Source organism: Stegastes partitus, unplaced genomic scaffold (genome assembly GCF_000690725.1).
Source record: "Stegastes partitus isolate 25-593 unplaced genomic scaffold, Stegastes_partitus-1.0.2 Scaffold839, whole genome shotgun sequence".
Lineage (NCBI taxonomy): Eukaryota > Metazoa > Chordata > Actinopteri > Pomacentridae > Stegastes > Stegastes partitus.
Genome location: NW_007578570.1, coordinates 19,412 through 34,594, shown reverse-complemented (window position 1 = coordinate 34,594; position 15,183 = coordinate 19,412). Strand labels below are relative to the sequence as shown.

General features: G+C 44.9%; 1 protein-coding gene across 1 annotated transcript in view; it reads left to right on the top strand.

The window, feature by feature from the left end:
* The window catches only part of hmcn1 (hemicentin 1), a 103,498-nt gene that overhangs the window by 69,561 nt on the left and 18,754 nt on the right, over positions 1–15,183 (top strand). Inside the window, exons 52-85 of the mRNA XM_008292865.1 lie at positions 68–213; positions 330–480; positions 645–842; positions 926–1,039; positions 1,120–1,307; positions 2,185–2,281; positions 2,386–2,547; positions 2,740–2,853; positions 2,954–3,156; positions 3,953–4,034; positions 4,152–4,283; positions 4,427–4,576; positions 4,806–4,965; positions 5,237–5,361; positions 5,473–5,656; positions 6,957–7,054; positions 7,162–7,440; positions 7,530–7,726; positions 7,872–7,953; positions 8,181–8,317; positions 8,409–8,550; positions 9,183–9,327; positions 9,447–9,574; positions 9,664–9,820; positions 10,598–10,719; positions 10,900–11,070; positions 11,331–11,432; positions 11,914–12,051; positions 12,128–12,262; positions 12,750–13,019; positions 13,423–13,613; positions 13,778–13,991; positions 14,115–14,249; positions 14,369–14,559. Of these exons, the coding sequence (XP_008291087.1) occupies positions 68–213; positions 330–480; positions 645–842; positions 926–1,039; positions 1,120–1,307; positions 2,185–2,281; positions 2,386–2,547; positions 2,740–2,853; positions 2,954–3,156; positions 3,953–4,034; positions 4,152–4,283; positions 4,427–4,576; positions 4,806–4,965; positions 5,237–5,361; positions 5,473–5,656; positions 6,957–7,054; positions 7,162–7,440; positions 7,530–7,726; positions 7,872–7,953; positions 8,181–8,317; positions 8,409–8,550; positions 9,183–9,327; positions 9,447–9,574; positions 9,664–9,820; positions 10,598–10,719; positions 10,900–11,070; positions 11,331–11,432; positions 11,914–12,051; positions 12,128–12,262; positions 12,750–13,019; positions 13,423–13,613; positions 13,778–13,991; positions 14,115–14,249; positions 14,369–14,559 (5,240 nt within the window). The remainder of the gene's footprint in view (positions 1–67; positions 214–329; positions 481–644; positions 843–925; positions 1,040–1,119; positions 1,308–2,184; positions 2,282–2,385; positions 2,548–2,739; positions 2,854–2,953; positions 3,157–3,952; positions 4,035–4,151; positions 4,284–4,426; positions 4,577–4,805; positions 4,966–5,236; positions 5,362–5,472; positions 5,657–6,956; positions 7,055–7,161; positions 7,441–7,529; positions 7,727–7,871; positions 7,954–8,180; positions 8,318–8,408; positions 8,551–9,182; positions 9,328–9,446; positions 9,575–9,663; positions 9,821–10,597; positions 10,720–10,899; positions 11,071–11,330; positions 11,433–11,913; positions 12,052–12,127; positions 12,263–12,749; positions 13,020–13,422; positions 13,614–13,777; positions 13,992–14,114; positions 14,250–14,368; positions 14,560–15,183) is intronic.

Genomic DNA, 15,183 nt, shown 5'->3' with positions numbered 1-15,183 from the left:
AATATGACCACAGAAACACACCTAAATATGGCATTGTGTTAACTTTAAATATGTTTTTTGACTCCAGTTCCTCCACAGATTAATAAGAATGACATCCCTGGAGAAGGACTGGCTCCTAAAGAGGTGAAGATCAAGATCAACAGCACCCTGACCCTGGAGTGTGTTGCTCAGGCGTTTCCTACTCCAGCTCTGCAGTGGTACAAGGATGGACAGGTGGCAGCTCAAAATACGTGGCTTTTTTTAAAATAAAGTTTTTACATCTCTAAGACATTTTTCAATGAAAAAAAGCAAAAAAAGTCTTATTTTTTTCTGATACATCTTCCCCACAGATCCTGCGGACAGACCACCACGTGTCCATCACAGCCAACGGTCGTATCGTTCAGATCAAACACGCTCAGGTGTCCGACACCGGCCGCTACACCTGCATAGCAACCAACATAGCTGGAGAGGATGAGAAGGACTTTGATGTAAATATACAAGGTGAACTGGGTTGACTGATGTGACAACTGTGACTATTGTAAATAACTGCACACACGTCTGAGATAAACGCAGAGTCATTCACTAAATTATGTTTTCAACCGCACAGAAATGCTCCAAAAAAAGTTGAGTTTAAATATGTTTCCTCTGTTTTCCCCTCTTTTCAGTCCCACCTAATTTCAACAGGCCTGGTGGAGACGGTGATACCACGTCTCCTCCGGGCTTCGGAGGAGATGTTCGGGATGTGATACTGAACAATCCCGTCTCTCTGTACTGTGAGACCAACGCCGTCCCTCCTCCGACGCTCACCTGGTATAAAGATGGACAGCTGCTAACCTCTAACGACAAAGTTCTGATCCTGCCAGGTGAGACAGACAAAGAAAGTAGGCACATACGAGATAATTAAAGTTTTACCACCTTTCACTGTGTTATTCTTGTTTATTCTCAGGTGGGCGAGTGTTACAGATACCCAGGGCCCAGGCTGAGGACTCGGGCAGGTACACATGTGTGGCTGTCAACGAAGCAGGAGAAGACTCCATCCAGTATGATGTTAGAGTGTTATGTGAGTAAAAACACTTTTTTTGTGGTGCAAAAGTTAGAAGAAGGAGGCTTTTTAAATGGCGTACATCTGTCTCAAATCAGTACCTCCGACCATACGGGGAACAGACAGCGACTTGCCTGATGAAGTCACAGTCCTGGTGAACAAAACCACCCAACTGGACTGTCATGTGGATGGAAATCCCGCCCCCAAGATCACCTGGTTTAAAGACAGCCAGCTCATCAGCTCTAATGGTCCACACAGAATTCTGACCAATGGGCGAACTCTTCAGGTAACAACCAGGAAACTCAAACAGATTAGTCCTGCATTTGAAATCACAAACTTTTCTCCCCTCACTCATTACTTTTGCACATGTATACCAATTTTTCATAATAATGCACCGTAAGATTTGGCCGTGTCGCTCATAAACTACGTTTTAGTGAGTCACTGTGACTCAGGATTGTTATTAGAGTGAGACACAGTGATGTACGTGATACATCATCGCCAACATCTGAGGATTGTGGGTCAGAATGGCCAGAAAAGCACGAGGGCTTGCACGCCGCAACACAAGACCAGATACAGTTGGACATGCTGGTATTTTTTCTGTACTGGATTTGACATACTATGCATTGGAGTATATCATTACTGCTGTGTAGTAGAATGGTACGGGTATTAAAATGCATCCCAAATTCCAGGATAGTTTCACCCGACAAGCTGCCTGTTTACCACGTCTACCACGGTGTAGACCCAAAACTTGCAGATGTAATAACTGTAACTCAAAGAAACAGAACTTATGTTGAAGTACCAATTTTAAGATGAAATGTACCACGAATATTACGATTTCTGCATCAAATCATACATACGTAAAGCAGCACAGTGAAAAAATAGTTCACACATTTTTTTATTCACTGATTCACAGTCCATTCTCTCCACAAACATCCACCCCCGTACCCTACCAATCATAACATCTACAGAGTTTGATTTTTGTTGAGACAAGGTCCACTGATTGCATTTTGCATTTATGAATATTTTATGTTTCAAATATTTAACTTTACAACCGAGCTGTGAACATGAAATGTAATTCCAACATTGCTGAACTATTCTTAATGTCTCACCATCATAATGTGTAATGTACTGTATTTCTGTATTCTTGTTATTCTCTCCACCAGGTGTTGACTGCCCAGGTGTCTGACACCGGGCGCTACGTGTGTGTGGCCGACAACGTGGCTGGAAGTGCAGAAAAATCCTTTAATCTCAATGTTCATGGTGAGGATTTACCTTTTCCTGTGAATTAACTGTCAAGGGAATGCCGAACACATTTTTGTTTTTCTGTACTTAAGATCACTGCTTGTTTCTTTTCTTCCTTCCAGTACCTCCCACCATCATCGGCCTGAGTCCTGAGAATGTGACAGTGGTGGTGAACAACTTCGTGTCTCTTTCTTGTGAAGCTACTGGTTTCCCTCCTCCCACGCTGAGCTGGTTAAATGACAGGGGACCCATTCTGGCCAACACCAATGCACTCATCATGCCAGGTGCCGAGAGGAATTATCTCGTCCCACAGGCTCACACTACAAAACAAAGATCTGCATTTAGGGAAAAATGGTTAAAAGTGAAGCCACATTGGTTTTTTAAAAGGAAGCTAGATATTAGCATGCCTTAAAAAATTAGCAAGATCAAGAGCTAACGGTAAAATAACATGAATGTGTCTGTGTTTGTGTCTTCAGGTGGACGTACTTTGCAGATTCTAAAAGCAAAAGTTTCAGATGGAGGGAAGTACAGCTGTGTGGCCATGAATGCAGCAGGAGAGGCTTATAAACACATCTATCTCACCGTGTTCGGTCAGTCCACACCTGCACTGTTGGTATCATATACTGCTATCCTGATTTTTTTCCCTTGTTTTTCAGAATAAACTGACAGTACATGTTCCCCCTCTCGCAGTTCCTCCCAGCATCCGGGACAACAGCGGGGACTCTCCTGTGGTGGTGAACGTCCTTGTCGGGAAATCGGTGACTCTGGAGTGTGAATCCAATGCTGTGCCTCCTCCAACCATCACCTGGTACAAGAACGGCAGAGTGGTGACCGAATCAGCCAACCTGCACATCCTGGCAGAGGGACGGCTCCTCCAGATCAAAGGCTCAGAGGTGACGGATGAATGGATGCTGTGCCGTCTGGTCCTTGTTTTCTACCATTCTTCTTTTTAATTTATATTTTCAGTCGTCATTTGTCTTTTCTTTGTTTTTTTGTGTTGATTAAAGTTTTTGGGAGAGAAGATCTTTTTTATTGCAGCAGCCTCTGGGGCTAAAAAATGCCGTCAAGGCCAAAGTGCAAAAAAGGTCTCAGGTGGCCACTTGAAGAGGCTCCAAAAGTGAGTCAGTCCCCATAGAGCCTCATGTTAGAATGTCCAGTTTTACACATGGTCACAGCCTAGTGCAAAAAACAAAAAAAAAAAGGCCTCTATAGCTAATTTTTCTAATAATGACAACTGTACCTGGGTGAATCTTTGCATAACTCAACTATTTAAATTGAATAAAGGCTTAGAGTTATACACAATTAAGATTGTGGACACTTTTTGACAGGTGGGTGATGTCATATCACAGCCATGGTCCAGAGATGTTTCCACGGCTCACCTTAGCTCCTGTTATGCGTCACCTCTGCTTATTTTTAGATCAGCTGGTAGTTAAACAGAGTCACACTGAGACGCACTGAGGCTCAAAACTGCTCCACAGAAAACAAATGTGTGACTCTTGGAGGGTTCGTCCATCTTTAGATAAGGTCATAGTTGCTTCAGCCAAAGCCCCAACTACCTTCCAACCCAAGGAAGTGAAAGATTAAAAAAGAAAAACTTCAGGCAGAAGGTTACATTAAGTGACAACCTGATAGTCCATTTTGTTTTTAATGTTTTTGTTTGTATTGTGTTTTTCTTCCTTTCTTCTTCAGGTGTCTGATACCGGACAGTATGTTTGCATGGCCACCAATGTGGCTGGACAAGTGGACAAGAACTTCCACTTGAACATCTACGGTAGGATATTCTAAATAATAATTATTAAACATTTAGGGAACTCATAGTTTGAAACAATAATTAATTCTTGCAGAACAATATTTAAGAGACACCATGTCTGTCTTTGTCTCTCTTCAGTTCCTCCTGGCATCGATGGCCCAGCAGAGGAGAGCGTTTTGGAAACCATCAGCAATCCGGTCACGTTTGCCTGCGATGCTACTGGAATCCCTCCACCCAGTCTCACTTGGCTGAAAAATGGGCGTCCAATAGGTAAAGCCTGTGTACAGCCTGCCACCAAAGCCACAAAAACACGAGTGTACATGGTTCAGGAAAGGGGTAAAATTACACAACTAGGTACAGTGGCTTTGTTCAGTTTATTTCTAACAAACAAATGAACTTCATGTTTCCTTTAGAGAACTCAGAGTCTCTGGAGATGCACATCTTCTCAGGAGGTAGCAAACTGCAGATTGCACGGTCGCAGCTTTCTGACAGCGGAACGTACACGTGTGTGGCCTCCAATGTGGAGGGCAAAGCACACAAGAGCTACCACCTCACCATACAAGGTACACGTTTGTAGCTTCACTTGTTTGCAAAAGGAAGAAACCACCTGGCTTTAGAGAGAATTGTGTTCTTCAGGCTTACTTAGACAAGTTGTCATATTGTTATCATGCGTCTACTGTGTTTATATTTTTTCCTATTTATGCAGCATGGCAGTTTGCATGTTGACTTACTGTATTTTCTCTCTTAAAGTTGCTAACTGGATCGCTGCTAACACCAGTAATTCTCTCTTAGTCCCTCCCAGTATCTCTGGATCAGAGATGCCCAGTGACATGGGAGTCCTGCTCAATGAAAGCATCCAGCTCATCTGTCGGGCTCAGGGAACCCCGACTCCAAGCATCCAGTGGCTGAAGGACGGGGAAGTCATCACCAGTGTGGAAAGCAAAGGGCTCAGGTATCGTTGTGCCTGCCACCAAAATACACCAACGAAATCCAGATGCATTCATAGGAAATATTTCTCACTGAGCCATTGAATCAAAGGTTGGAGTCAGTATTAGAAAGACAGAAGAAGGTAATTTATCCAAATAAGCACCTGATACTCTCACAGTCACGTGGAAGCCTTCAGAAATGGGACATTGATCATGGAAGAGAGAAAACACACACTATGTCTGCTATAAAAGGTTTCTTGTTTATTGTTAAAGGACGTTTGCTGTCTTTATGTTCAGGATCAGTCCAGATGGCAGCAGGCTCACCGTGACTGGAGCTCACACCACCGACAGCGGCAAATACACCTGCGTGGCCACCAATGCTGCAGGAGAGGAGGACAGGATATTTAATCTGAACGTCTACGGTGGGTCTAACGCATTTATTAAATACATACTCTGTGCATCACTCACTGAAAACAGTTTGAACCACCCGTTGTTTTTTCATTCATGACCTGAGTGTCTGTTTGCTGCCCCAGTGCCTCCTGCGATAGACGGCAACAGAGGGACCGTCGAGGAACTGATCACGGTTCTGGACAGTTCTGTCAACATCGAGTGCGTTGCTACCGGCTCTCCTCTGCCTCAGCTCAACTGGCTGAGAAATGGCCTCCCGCTGCCAGTTTCCTCCCACATCCGACTCCTCTCTGCGGGACAGGTGCTCCGGTAGGTCAGTGGACAGGGCACACCAGGAGGACGGTCACGTGGTTTTCTGATTTTTAAATATGAACATGGTGATTAGAGGTGAACGCTGTTGGATTTGTTCGTTGTGTAAAATAAGTAAGATACGATCTGCCAAGACATCTTAGCATATCTTTATCTCAGTGTCCCTCATTTATTTACATTTTTTCACAAGAGGTTTCTTTACAAAGTGTTCTGCTGGGCTGCTTGTGTGCTGTTTGGGAGATAAAGAAGAAGCTTTATTGTCATTGTACACAAACACAACATTTCATTTGGCGTCATCTTTGTAGCAGCTAATATGGTCACAGTTCTAAGAAAGAAACGTTCAACGGTCATACAAATGATAAAATAAATTCTCTATTAAAAGTGCAAAAGAGCATTTGTTAGAATGAATCCGTAAACTGGGAGCATCATGGTTCCTGCAGCAGTCTCTTCAGGCTCTCATGACCCTGAGTGTCCCAGAGGGGAGGCTGGTAAATAGAGAGCATCTAAAAGCACTAAAATAACAACAGGTTAAAGGTTTCACATTTAGAGATGAAGGTTGCCAAAAAAACATCGACTTCACTTCACTAAACTTTACCTTTTTGGTTCGATATTATACATCTTTAGTGAGAGTTATGTTAGGAGATGCTCCTAATTTACTGGAAGTGGACCCAATTAATGCGACAAGGGAGGTGGGGTGTAAAAGAGGGTGTTTAATCGGGAGAAGGAGTGAGGACACTAAGGAAGCAGGAGGGGGAAGTGCCGGTGCACGCTGGAGCTCGTGGGGAGAGGTGAGAGGACTTTAAGGTGCTCCAGCAGAGCGCTCCAGTGCTCGGGGGAGGGAATCCTTGTTCCGGGGAGAGGGATCTCTTGATGGCTGGGATCCAGCTGAGGGAAACCTGTAGATGGTGGTGGTTGCCTTGAAAAGGCTAGGCAGGAGAGTCATCAGGTCGAGGAGGCTCAGGAGAGGATGCAGACACCAAAAATGTCAGCATAGAACTGACAAACAAAAAACATGAGAACTGGACGTTAAACGTGGCCGATCTAAGAGTTAGTCCTCTGGCACCGCATCACGGGGAGCAGCCAGTTCAAAAGCAGCGCTGATTATGATGCGGGGCAGGTGTGGTGGGTAAAGATCGAGCAAGTCCTCCTCAACCGTGGCCCCGCCCAGCCTGAAAGTGCAAAGCACAGCAAAACTAAAAAACACAGGAAGTTCAACAACCAAAATAAAAGCACACGACGCGAATCCCAACAAGTTAAACCGTATTGAGATATTTACACATTGTACCTTTTACTCTGTCAGGATTTCACGAATCCAGGTGTCTGACGGTGGAAGTTACACCTGTGTCGCATCAAACAGGGCAGGAGTGGACAACAGACATTATAACCTGCAGGTGCACGGTGAGTCTGAAAAGTGCAAAAAGTAGTAATCAGATACTAGTACAGTTCTCATGTTTATTCAGATATCCTCAGTCAAAGGCTAACGGTTTGTAAATGACCTTCCTCAGTCCCTCCCAGCCTGGATGGAGCAGGCAGCACGGAGGACGTGACCGTGGTCAGAGGAAACTTGGCGTCTCTGCTGTGTGTCGCTGATGGGACTCCAACTCCCATCGTTTCCTGGTTCAAAGACGGAGCGACACTCGTCCCTGACGGCCACCTCGTTCTCCTCAACCTGAATACCACCCTACAGATTCCCCAGGCCCGAGTCAACGACACAGGACGCTACACCTGCATGGCCAACAACACTGCTGGTCAAGCCAGCCGTCACTTCAACATGAAAGTTCTGGGTGAGTGAAAGCAGATTGTTGCTCTTTTTTTATCTAGCTTCAGCTTTTAACTCATGGAAGAGAAACACCTTTTTAATTAATTTTCTCAGATCCTCCACGCATCGAGGGCTCTGGTGTGCCGGCAGAAGTGTCTGTGGTGGTTAATAATGTCCTGGAGCTCCAGTGTGAGGCCACAGGCATCCCGACACCCTCACTGACCTGGCTGAAGGACGGACGCCCACTTCCACAGACGGACAGCCTGCGCCTCCTCCGGGGAGGAGAGGTGCTCCGTGTGGCCTCGGCACAGGTCAGTGAATGCCTTTATCTTATACTCACATGTTTTCCTGTAAAACATTGACGCCATACTTCCATTCCATGCTGTAAATGTTTACATAAATGTGTCTTGTCTTCTTTCACTGTTGTCACGTTTGCTCACACTTTTTCACTCTCAGTTGGAGGACACAGGCAGATACAGCTGCTTGGCCAACAGTCCGGCAGGAGATGATGATAAGGAGTTCCTGGTTCGAGTGCATGGTGGGTAACGGAGATATATGAACGATGTGCAAGATATATAATTTAGACGAATCGCTCTCTGCTTTGGGTACAAACAGTTTACTGATATTAAAAGTACAAAAACTACTCCATAGTTATTTATTTACGTAACAAGCTTCCTTTGTCATGCGTGTTCACATACTTGATGAATTAAGTTTGTAAAAATGAGAAAATTCACGTCAGTTCCTCTCTCTGCTCACACCTCTCAGTTCCCCCGAACATTGCGGGAGAGAGCTCACCTCAGGATGTGTCGGTGCTGCAGAGCAGACAGGCGACTCTGGAGTGTAGGTCTGATGCTGTTCCACCTCCGACTGTGACCTGGCTCAAAGACGGACAACCGCTGCAGGTCAGAAATCTAACAAAGAAACCAACAACCCAATGCTATGATAACTCCCAGCATATGTTTGTAATTGATTTGTTTTTTTCCCTTTGCGTAGGCCTCAGCTCGAGTGCGTGTTCTGTCTGGTGGCCGATACTTACAGATCAACATGGCAGAGCTCAGCGACACAGCTCAGTACACCTGTGTGGCGAGTAACGTCGCCGGCAAGACCACGCGCCAGTTCAACCTGGCCGTCAACGGTACGGTTGCATTACTTACATCTATTTTTTGACTGGCTGATGTTATCGTACACTATCAGCCCGTCACAGATGCATCAGCGTCAGCACATCTGTTGACTGATCTGACAGTTGTGAAAAGTTTTCGTTGTACAGAACATGATGCAGAACATAATTTAGAAATGGTGTCATGCAGTTTGTCCAGCAGAGCAGCTCTGACTTCGTTCTTTAGTGCTGTGTGCAGCACATGTAGCAGAGTATGTATCATAGGCAGGTGGTGCGGAGCTACGTGGTGTCATCACAGTGAACTGCTAACTAGTTTGTAAAATATATTGATGGACAATTAATAAACAATGACCTCATCATTTGACTTTGTCAGTAATACTCTGTACATGTAAATAAAGGATATATAAAGATATATCAATATTGGAAAATTTAAAACTTGTATTGGCATTGATGCAAAAATGTAGTACCGGTCAGGCTCTACTCACTTCTACATCTTATATCTACAGCTGGGACAACTATAGATTAAATACACCTCCTTGCTGAACTTAAAATAACTTATTATTTGTATAATTCCCATCCTAATTAGTTGTAGAGTTTAATTCATCCTCAAACAAGACAAAATAAAACAGTCTGTCAATCTGTCCCCTCAGTGGCCCCGACTATAAAAGATGGCTCCCAGGCGGTGTCAGTGCACATCAACAAGCCAGCAGTGCTTGAATGTGTGGTGAGTGGAGTCCCACCACCTCGGGTCACCTGGAGGAAACACGGTGCAGTATTGGCGGGAAACAATCCCAGGTAAAGCACTCAACATGCAACAGTGATGCCGTTGTCTTATGCCACTGTTTAACGTTATTTTACGTCCATTGCATAACGCCAGATTCAGCATTTCACTCTGCTTGTGAACATGTGTGCAGGTACACGTTTGCAGAGGACGGCTCTTTACGCATTCACTCTGCCCAGGTGACCGACACTGGTCGCTACCTGTGTATGGCAACAAATCAGGCTGGGACGCAACGCAAGAGAGTAGATCTGCAAGTATATGGTGGGTGGCAAATACGCACAAACGCTATAAATCACACAAAAAACCACTGTGACAGGATTACTTCACCATCTCTGCTTCTCATGTTTTAGTGCCTCCTTCCATCGCTGACAGTCGCACCAATGTGACGGTTATAGTCAACGTTCAGACCACCCTGTCCTGTGAGGCCACCGGCATACCCAAACCCACTGTGAGCTGGAGAAAGAATGGTCGAACCATCAATACTGACCAGAACCAGAATATGTACAGGTTGATCCAGGTTTTCTCCCTCTCTTTTCTAATTTAACACCTTTACAACCTCATGTTGTTGTTGAAAAGTCAAAGCTGGAGATTCAAATGTACAAGGTGTGTCAGAAAAGTCCCAGGACTGGAGTCGCAAAAGATATATTTCAAATCCAAACTACAAACTACCAGTTTTCTCCTTCCACGTAATCCCCCTGGAGTCTACCACCCTCCTCCAGCCTTCTCTTCACGCCGCCATGCACTCCTGGAAGGATTCTTCCAGGATCCTCTCAGCTCCGTCCTCACAGCCATCTTGATGTCGTCCACGTCTTCTAAACGGGTCTCCTTGATGACCCCCTTGAGCTTGGGGAAGAGGAACCAACCCCACGGAGCCAGGTGGGGTGAGTAGGGAGGTTGCTCCAGCACAGAGATGTTCTTCTCAGCAAGAGCTGTGGGATGCTCAGGGCGCTGTGAGCAGGTTGTCATGGTGAAGCAGCCTCCACTGGTCCTGACACAACTCTGAACGAAGCAAACGCTGCAGGATCTCTTTGTAGACGTGCTGGTTGATCGTCTGAAGGGGAAAACTGGTAGTTTGTAGTTTGGGTTTGAAATATGTCTTTTGTGACACCAGTCCTGGAACTTTTCTGACTCACCTCGTATAGCATCTTTATATTACCAGAGCAGTTGTGTTCTATTATTTCTCATTACCATGTGATCTTATCCAATCTCTACATGTTTTAGGCAGTACAACATTTAGTAAAAATACTTACCAATACTAACTGAACTTCTTTACACCATTTCCAGATTACTGTCGTCAGGCTCTCTGGTCGTTATCGCGCCCACAGTGGAGGACACTGCAGTGTACGAGTGTGTGGTCTCTAATGAGGCAGGAGAAGACTCCAGATCTGTCAATCTCACTGTCCACGGTACACAGCACTGTATTTGTTTACAGATCGGTCACTCTTGTTCATGATGTTTATTGATATTGCTTCGTGGAGTGACCTAATTTCCTGATATTTAACAGCTGATTCATCGATGAAAATTTCAAATATCTTCACAGCTTGTTTTAAATGTTTTAACTGTTTTTACCGTGTCTGTCCCACTAGTTCCTCCATCTATAGCAGATGAACCCACAGAGCTGGTTGTAACCAGACTGTCCCCGGTGGTCATTGCTTGTACTGCGTCTGGTGTCCCTGAGCCCACAATCCACTGGAGCAAAGATGGCATGAAGCTCCATCAAACAGGACCTGGATACAGCATCCTGCCAACAGGTCAGAGTCATGTCCATGTAAATAAGTACACAAGAGTTCCTTATATCTCCAAATATTCATGCATCATAGGCAGAATAAAGCATTTATGTTCTTGTAATTTTCTTATAAATGTGCGGCTACTCTGGATAAGACAAAATGAAATGTAGGAGAAGAGTTTGTCAGGTGATAAATGTGTCAGGTAGCTTATACAAAATGAGATAGCAGGTCAACAAGGACTTAATTTGTGTGTGTTTAATCTCTGTATGTCGATGTACACTCAGGTCCAGTAGAGATCACGTCAGCCGAGCTCACTCATTCTGGACGCTACTCGTGCACGGCGAGGAACGCTGCAGGCTCCACCCACCGCCACGTGCAGCTCACAGTGCAGGGTAAAAACAATTCATTCATCAAGAGACACGCTGCTGTTTGAGGGCTGTTCAAACTGCAAAAAGAGATTCAATGTTCAAGACCTAGTTGCTTAGTCCTCATATTATAGCTGTGCAGTTTGACTGACAGACTTGTTTGATTTTTATGTTCAGAAAAAAATAGCTTTTCTAATTAACTGCAGTAAGTTCAAATCAGATCTGTTTGTGTGTGCAGGGCTGTCTGGGTCTATATGAAAACTTAACAGATCTTATTTTGACACAGATGACACAGCAGGGAGGCCGGCGCACACATTAAACCAATCAGAAAACAGATAATACATAAAGAGATGTTGACTGATTCACGATCAGTAAAAAATCCTTCAATGTGTGAATTTTACAGTAACGTAGAACTGCTGCGTGGCCCTGATGTGCTTTTAATTTGCTATTTAGTTCTTTTGTTTTCGATCTTTCTGAGCTTCTTTCTTTATCCCATCCTTCTCCTCAGAGCTCCCAGTGATCCAGTCTCATCCATCCACCCTGGATGTGATCCTCAACAACCCCACCACTCTGCCCTGCAGGGCCACAGGCTCCCCCAGACCCACCATCACCTGGCAGAAGGAGGGCATCAACATACTCACCACAGGTAATGAATCCTGCCAATGTGTGTGCAGGTATCATAAGTATTCAGTCATGACACCGTGTCTCTTGCTTCATGCTAGGTGGTAGCTTCACGGTGCTACCTAATGGAAGTCTGCAGATCTCCAAGGCCTCTTTGTCAGACTCTGGAACGTACATTTGTGTGGCCCAGAACCCTGCAGGCACTGCGCTGGGCAAAACCAAACTCAGAGTACAAGGTAGGTAACGGTCACGTGATTAGCTGTGGCTGAATTTAAATAAATACTTGTGCTGAAGAGCACTTTTGATGTACTTTCATTTCATTTAAGTGTTTCCATGTTATTCAGCTGTTTGCTTCTACTGCAGTATATTCTGGAAGCAGCTGTTCTTTGTACTCCACTTCCTCCCACAGTCCAGAAACATGCTGAGGTTAATTGGTGATTGTAAATTGTCTGTAGGTATGAATGTGAGTGTGCTTGGTTGTCTGTCTCTAAGTGTAGCCCTGTGATAGACTGGTTACCTGTCCAGGTGAACCTGCCTTCACCCTGAGTCAGCTGGGATAGACTCCGCCCCCCATGACCCTAGTGAGGATTAAGGTGTAGAGATGATGGATGGATGGAGTTGCACGTGACAACCTACCTTTCCTTCCGTCACCTAAAATCATGTTTGATACTGATCTCAACAAACACACTAAATGCATTTACAACACTTCGCTGTGTCCTGCAGTCCCTCCGGCGATCAGCTCAGAGACTCAGAGATACCTGGCACCCGTGGACTCCTCCGTGACGCTGCAGTGCCAGGCTGAAGGCTCCCCTCCCCCCTCCGTCACATGGCATAAAGACGGGCAGCAGCTGAGTGAATCCGTCCGTCGGCGGGTCCTCAGTTCAGGATCCCTGCAGATGGCCTTCATTCAGCCCAGCGATGCTGGACGATACACCTGCACTGCTGCCAACGCAGCGGGAACGGTCAGCCTGGAGATGAGCCTGACTGTCCAGAGTGGGTACCAGTAAATACGATTACTGTTGTTGGGTTTAAGTTCATCTTTATGTGGTGTCTCACTCGTAGATGATTTTGAAATGACACACTATAAAACAGCAAGTTTAAAAAACGGTGTAGCTCATTGTGAAATTAATCACACTGATGCCTTGATTTCGGGATGTTTTGAAACCACATTTCTCATAAGATCTTAAAATTTTTCCATTAATAGTTGCAAGAAAACCTCATTTGTGCCAGAACAACACTGCCTCTTCCAGTTCTGATTGTGCAGCATTTTCATTATTCACAGGATGCTACTTACACATATAAGGATAACTCTACTAATGCTGGAGAAGTAATGAATAAAAAAATACTTCTAGAGTGACCATAGTGATGTTTTTAAAATCCTCTTTTACCGTTTCAGTTCCTCCCTCCATCCGTGGTGGAGAGCAGGAGGTTGCGGTGGTGGAAAACAGTCAGACCCAGCTGGTGTGTTTGGCCGACGGCGTCCCTCAGCCCACGCTGTCCTGGGAAAAAGATGGCAATCCACTGACTGACAGTGCGGGAGAGTACACCATCCTGCCCTCTGGGGAGCTCGTTATTGACATCACTCAGGTAAAGAAAGTAGTTTAATAAGTCGTAGTGTAATTCTAGTTGCATCCTTATGTTGTAGATGGTTTACAAGTCAGTTTGTCTTCTGTCAAAAAGAAGCATTTGAAAACCTTCTTGTTCCTCCCTGTCTCCTGTTGCCCCGCCCCCTCCTCACCTGTCTGCACCAGCCCGAGGATGCAGGCAGCTACACCTGCGTTGCCACTAACTCGGTGGGGCAGGACAGCTGGACGGTGAGTCTGTCGGTTCACACTCACCCCATCTTCACTGAGCTGCTCGGAGATGTTGCCCTCAACAAGGGAGAGCGCCTCCTGCTGGCCTGTGGGGTCAGTGGCATCCCGCTGCCCAGAATCACATGGGCCTTCAACAACAACGTCATCCCAGGTATGACTGATTAGGAAGTAAACTCAAGGGTAGTCAGTTTTTAACAGTTTTTTTCAATGTATTGCAGTGTAATAGTATTTTTCACTGTGTTTTGTCTTTCTCTGACTGCTGCTGATGCTTTAGTTCACTACGATCACATGAACGGTCACAGTGAGCTGGTGATAGAGAGAGTGAGCAAAGACGACTCCGGCACCTACACCTGCGTAGCTGAAAACAGCTTAGGAACCATCAAGTCACTGGGCTTCGTCTATGTTAAAGGTGAAACCACACTCCCCATGAAACGTCTCATACCTGCTGCTCACAACTTGCAATTAAATGACTTGTGTCTAACATCAGGCCAACAGCTCTGATTTAGTTCCTGTGTGTCTGTTCTCCAGAGCCTCCTATCATTGATGGAGACCTTCACTCCAACCGTATCGAACCTCTGGGTGGTAACGCCATCCTGAACTGTGAGGTACGAGGAGACCCGCTGCCCACCATCCGATGGAGCAAAAACGGAATAAATATCCTGATCAGCAACAGGATCCGTCAGCTGGACAACGGCTCTCTGGCCATCTATGGCACAGTGGTAGGAACATGCATGACAATAAAACCTTGTTTGAAAAAAAAAATAAAAATGCTGATAAAAAGCTTGATTGTTGTCACGTTTTTACCCAGCAGTGTGAGAACTGTATCTCCTCTATCTAATCTAGAAATACAGAGAACTCAAAAAAAATGTGCAGTATAACAAAAGGTATGATGCTGCAAATGCTAAAACAAAAATAAGCATGAGTTGAATTTCTGTGATCATCTATTGCATAACAATTTTTAAAACATAGAATTAACATATAGATCATTTTCTGGGTTGGTCGTAGGTGTTAATAATGCTGGAAAAAAATAGACAGTCTACATACTACAGATATGTTACTGCTTAGATTTTAAATGTGCTGCCTTGCTGGTCTGCTCGGTCTCTAACACGGCCTGCAGTTCATGCGAGCTCCGTCAAAAAATGGCCTCTGAGTTTGAGCTTAGATTTGGCCACTTTTCCAATGAATCAGCATGTCACACAGAAGTAGTTCAAGAACTGGCAGAAAGATAAAAATCCAACACTTCTTTCTGTTTTTATGATTTCTGACTGATAAATAATGTAATTTCAGTGATTTCTTTCCAGAGGGTTAAGCAGCATGTCAACACATCTTTTTCTTTTTTTGCG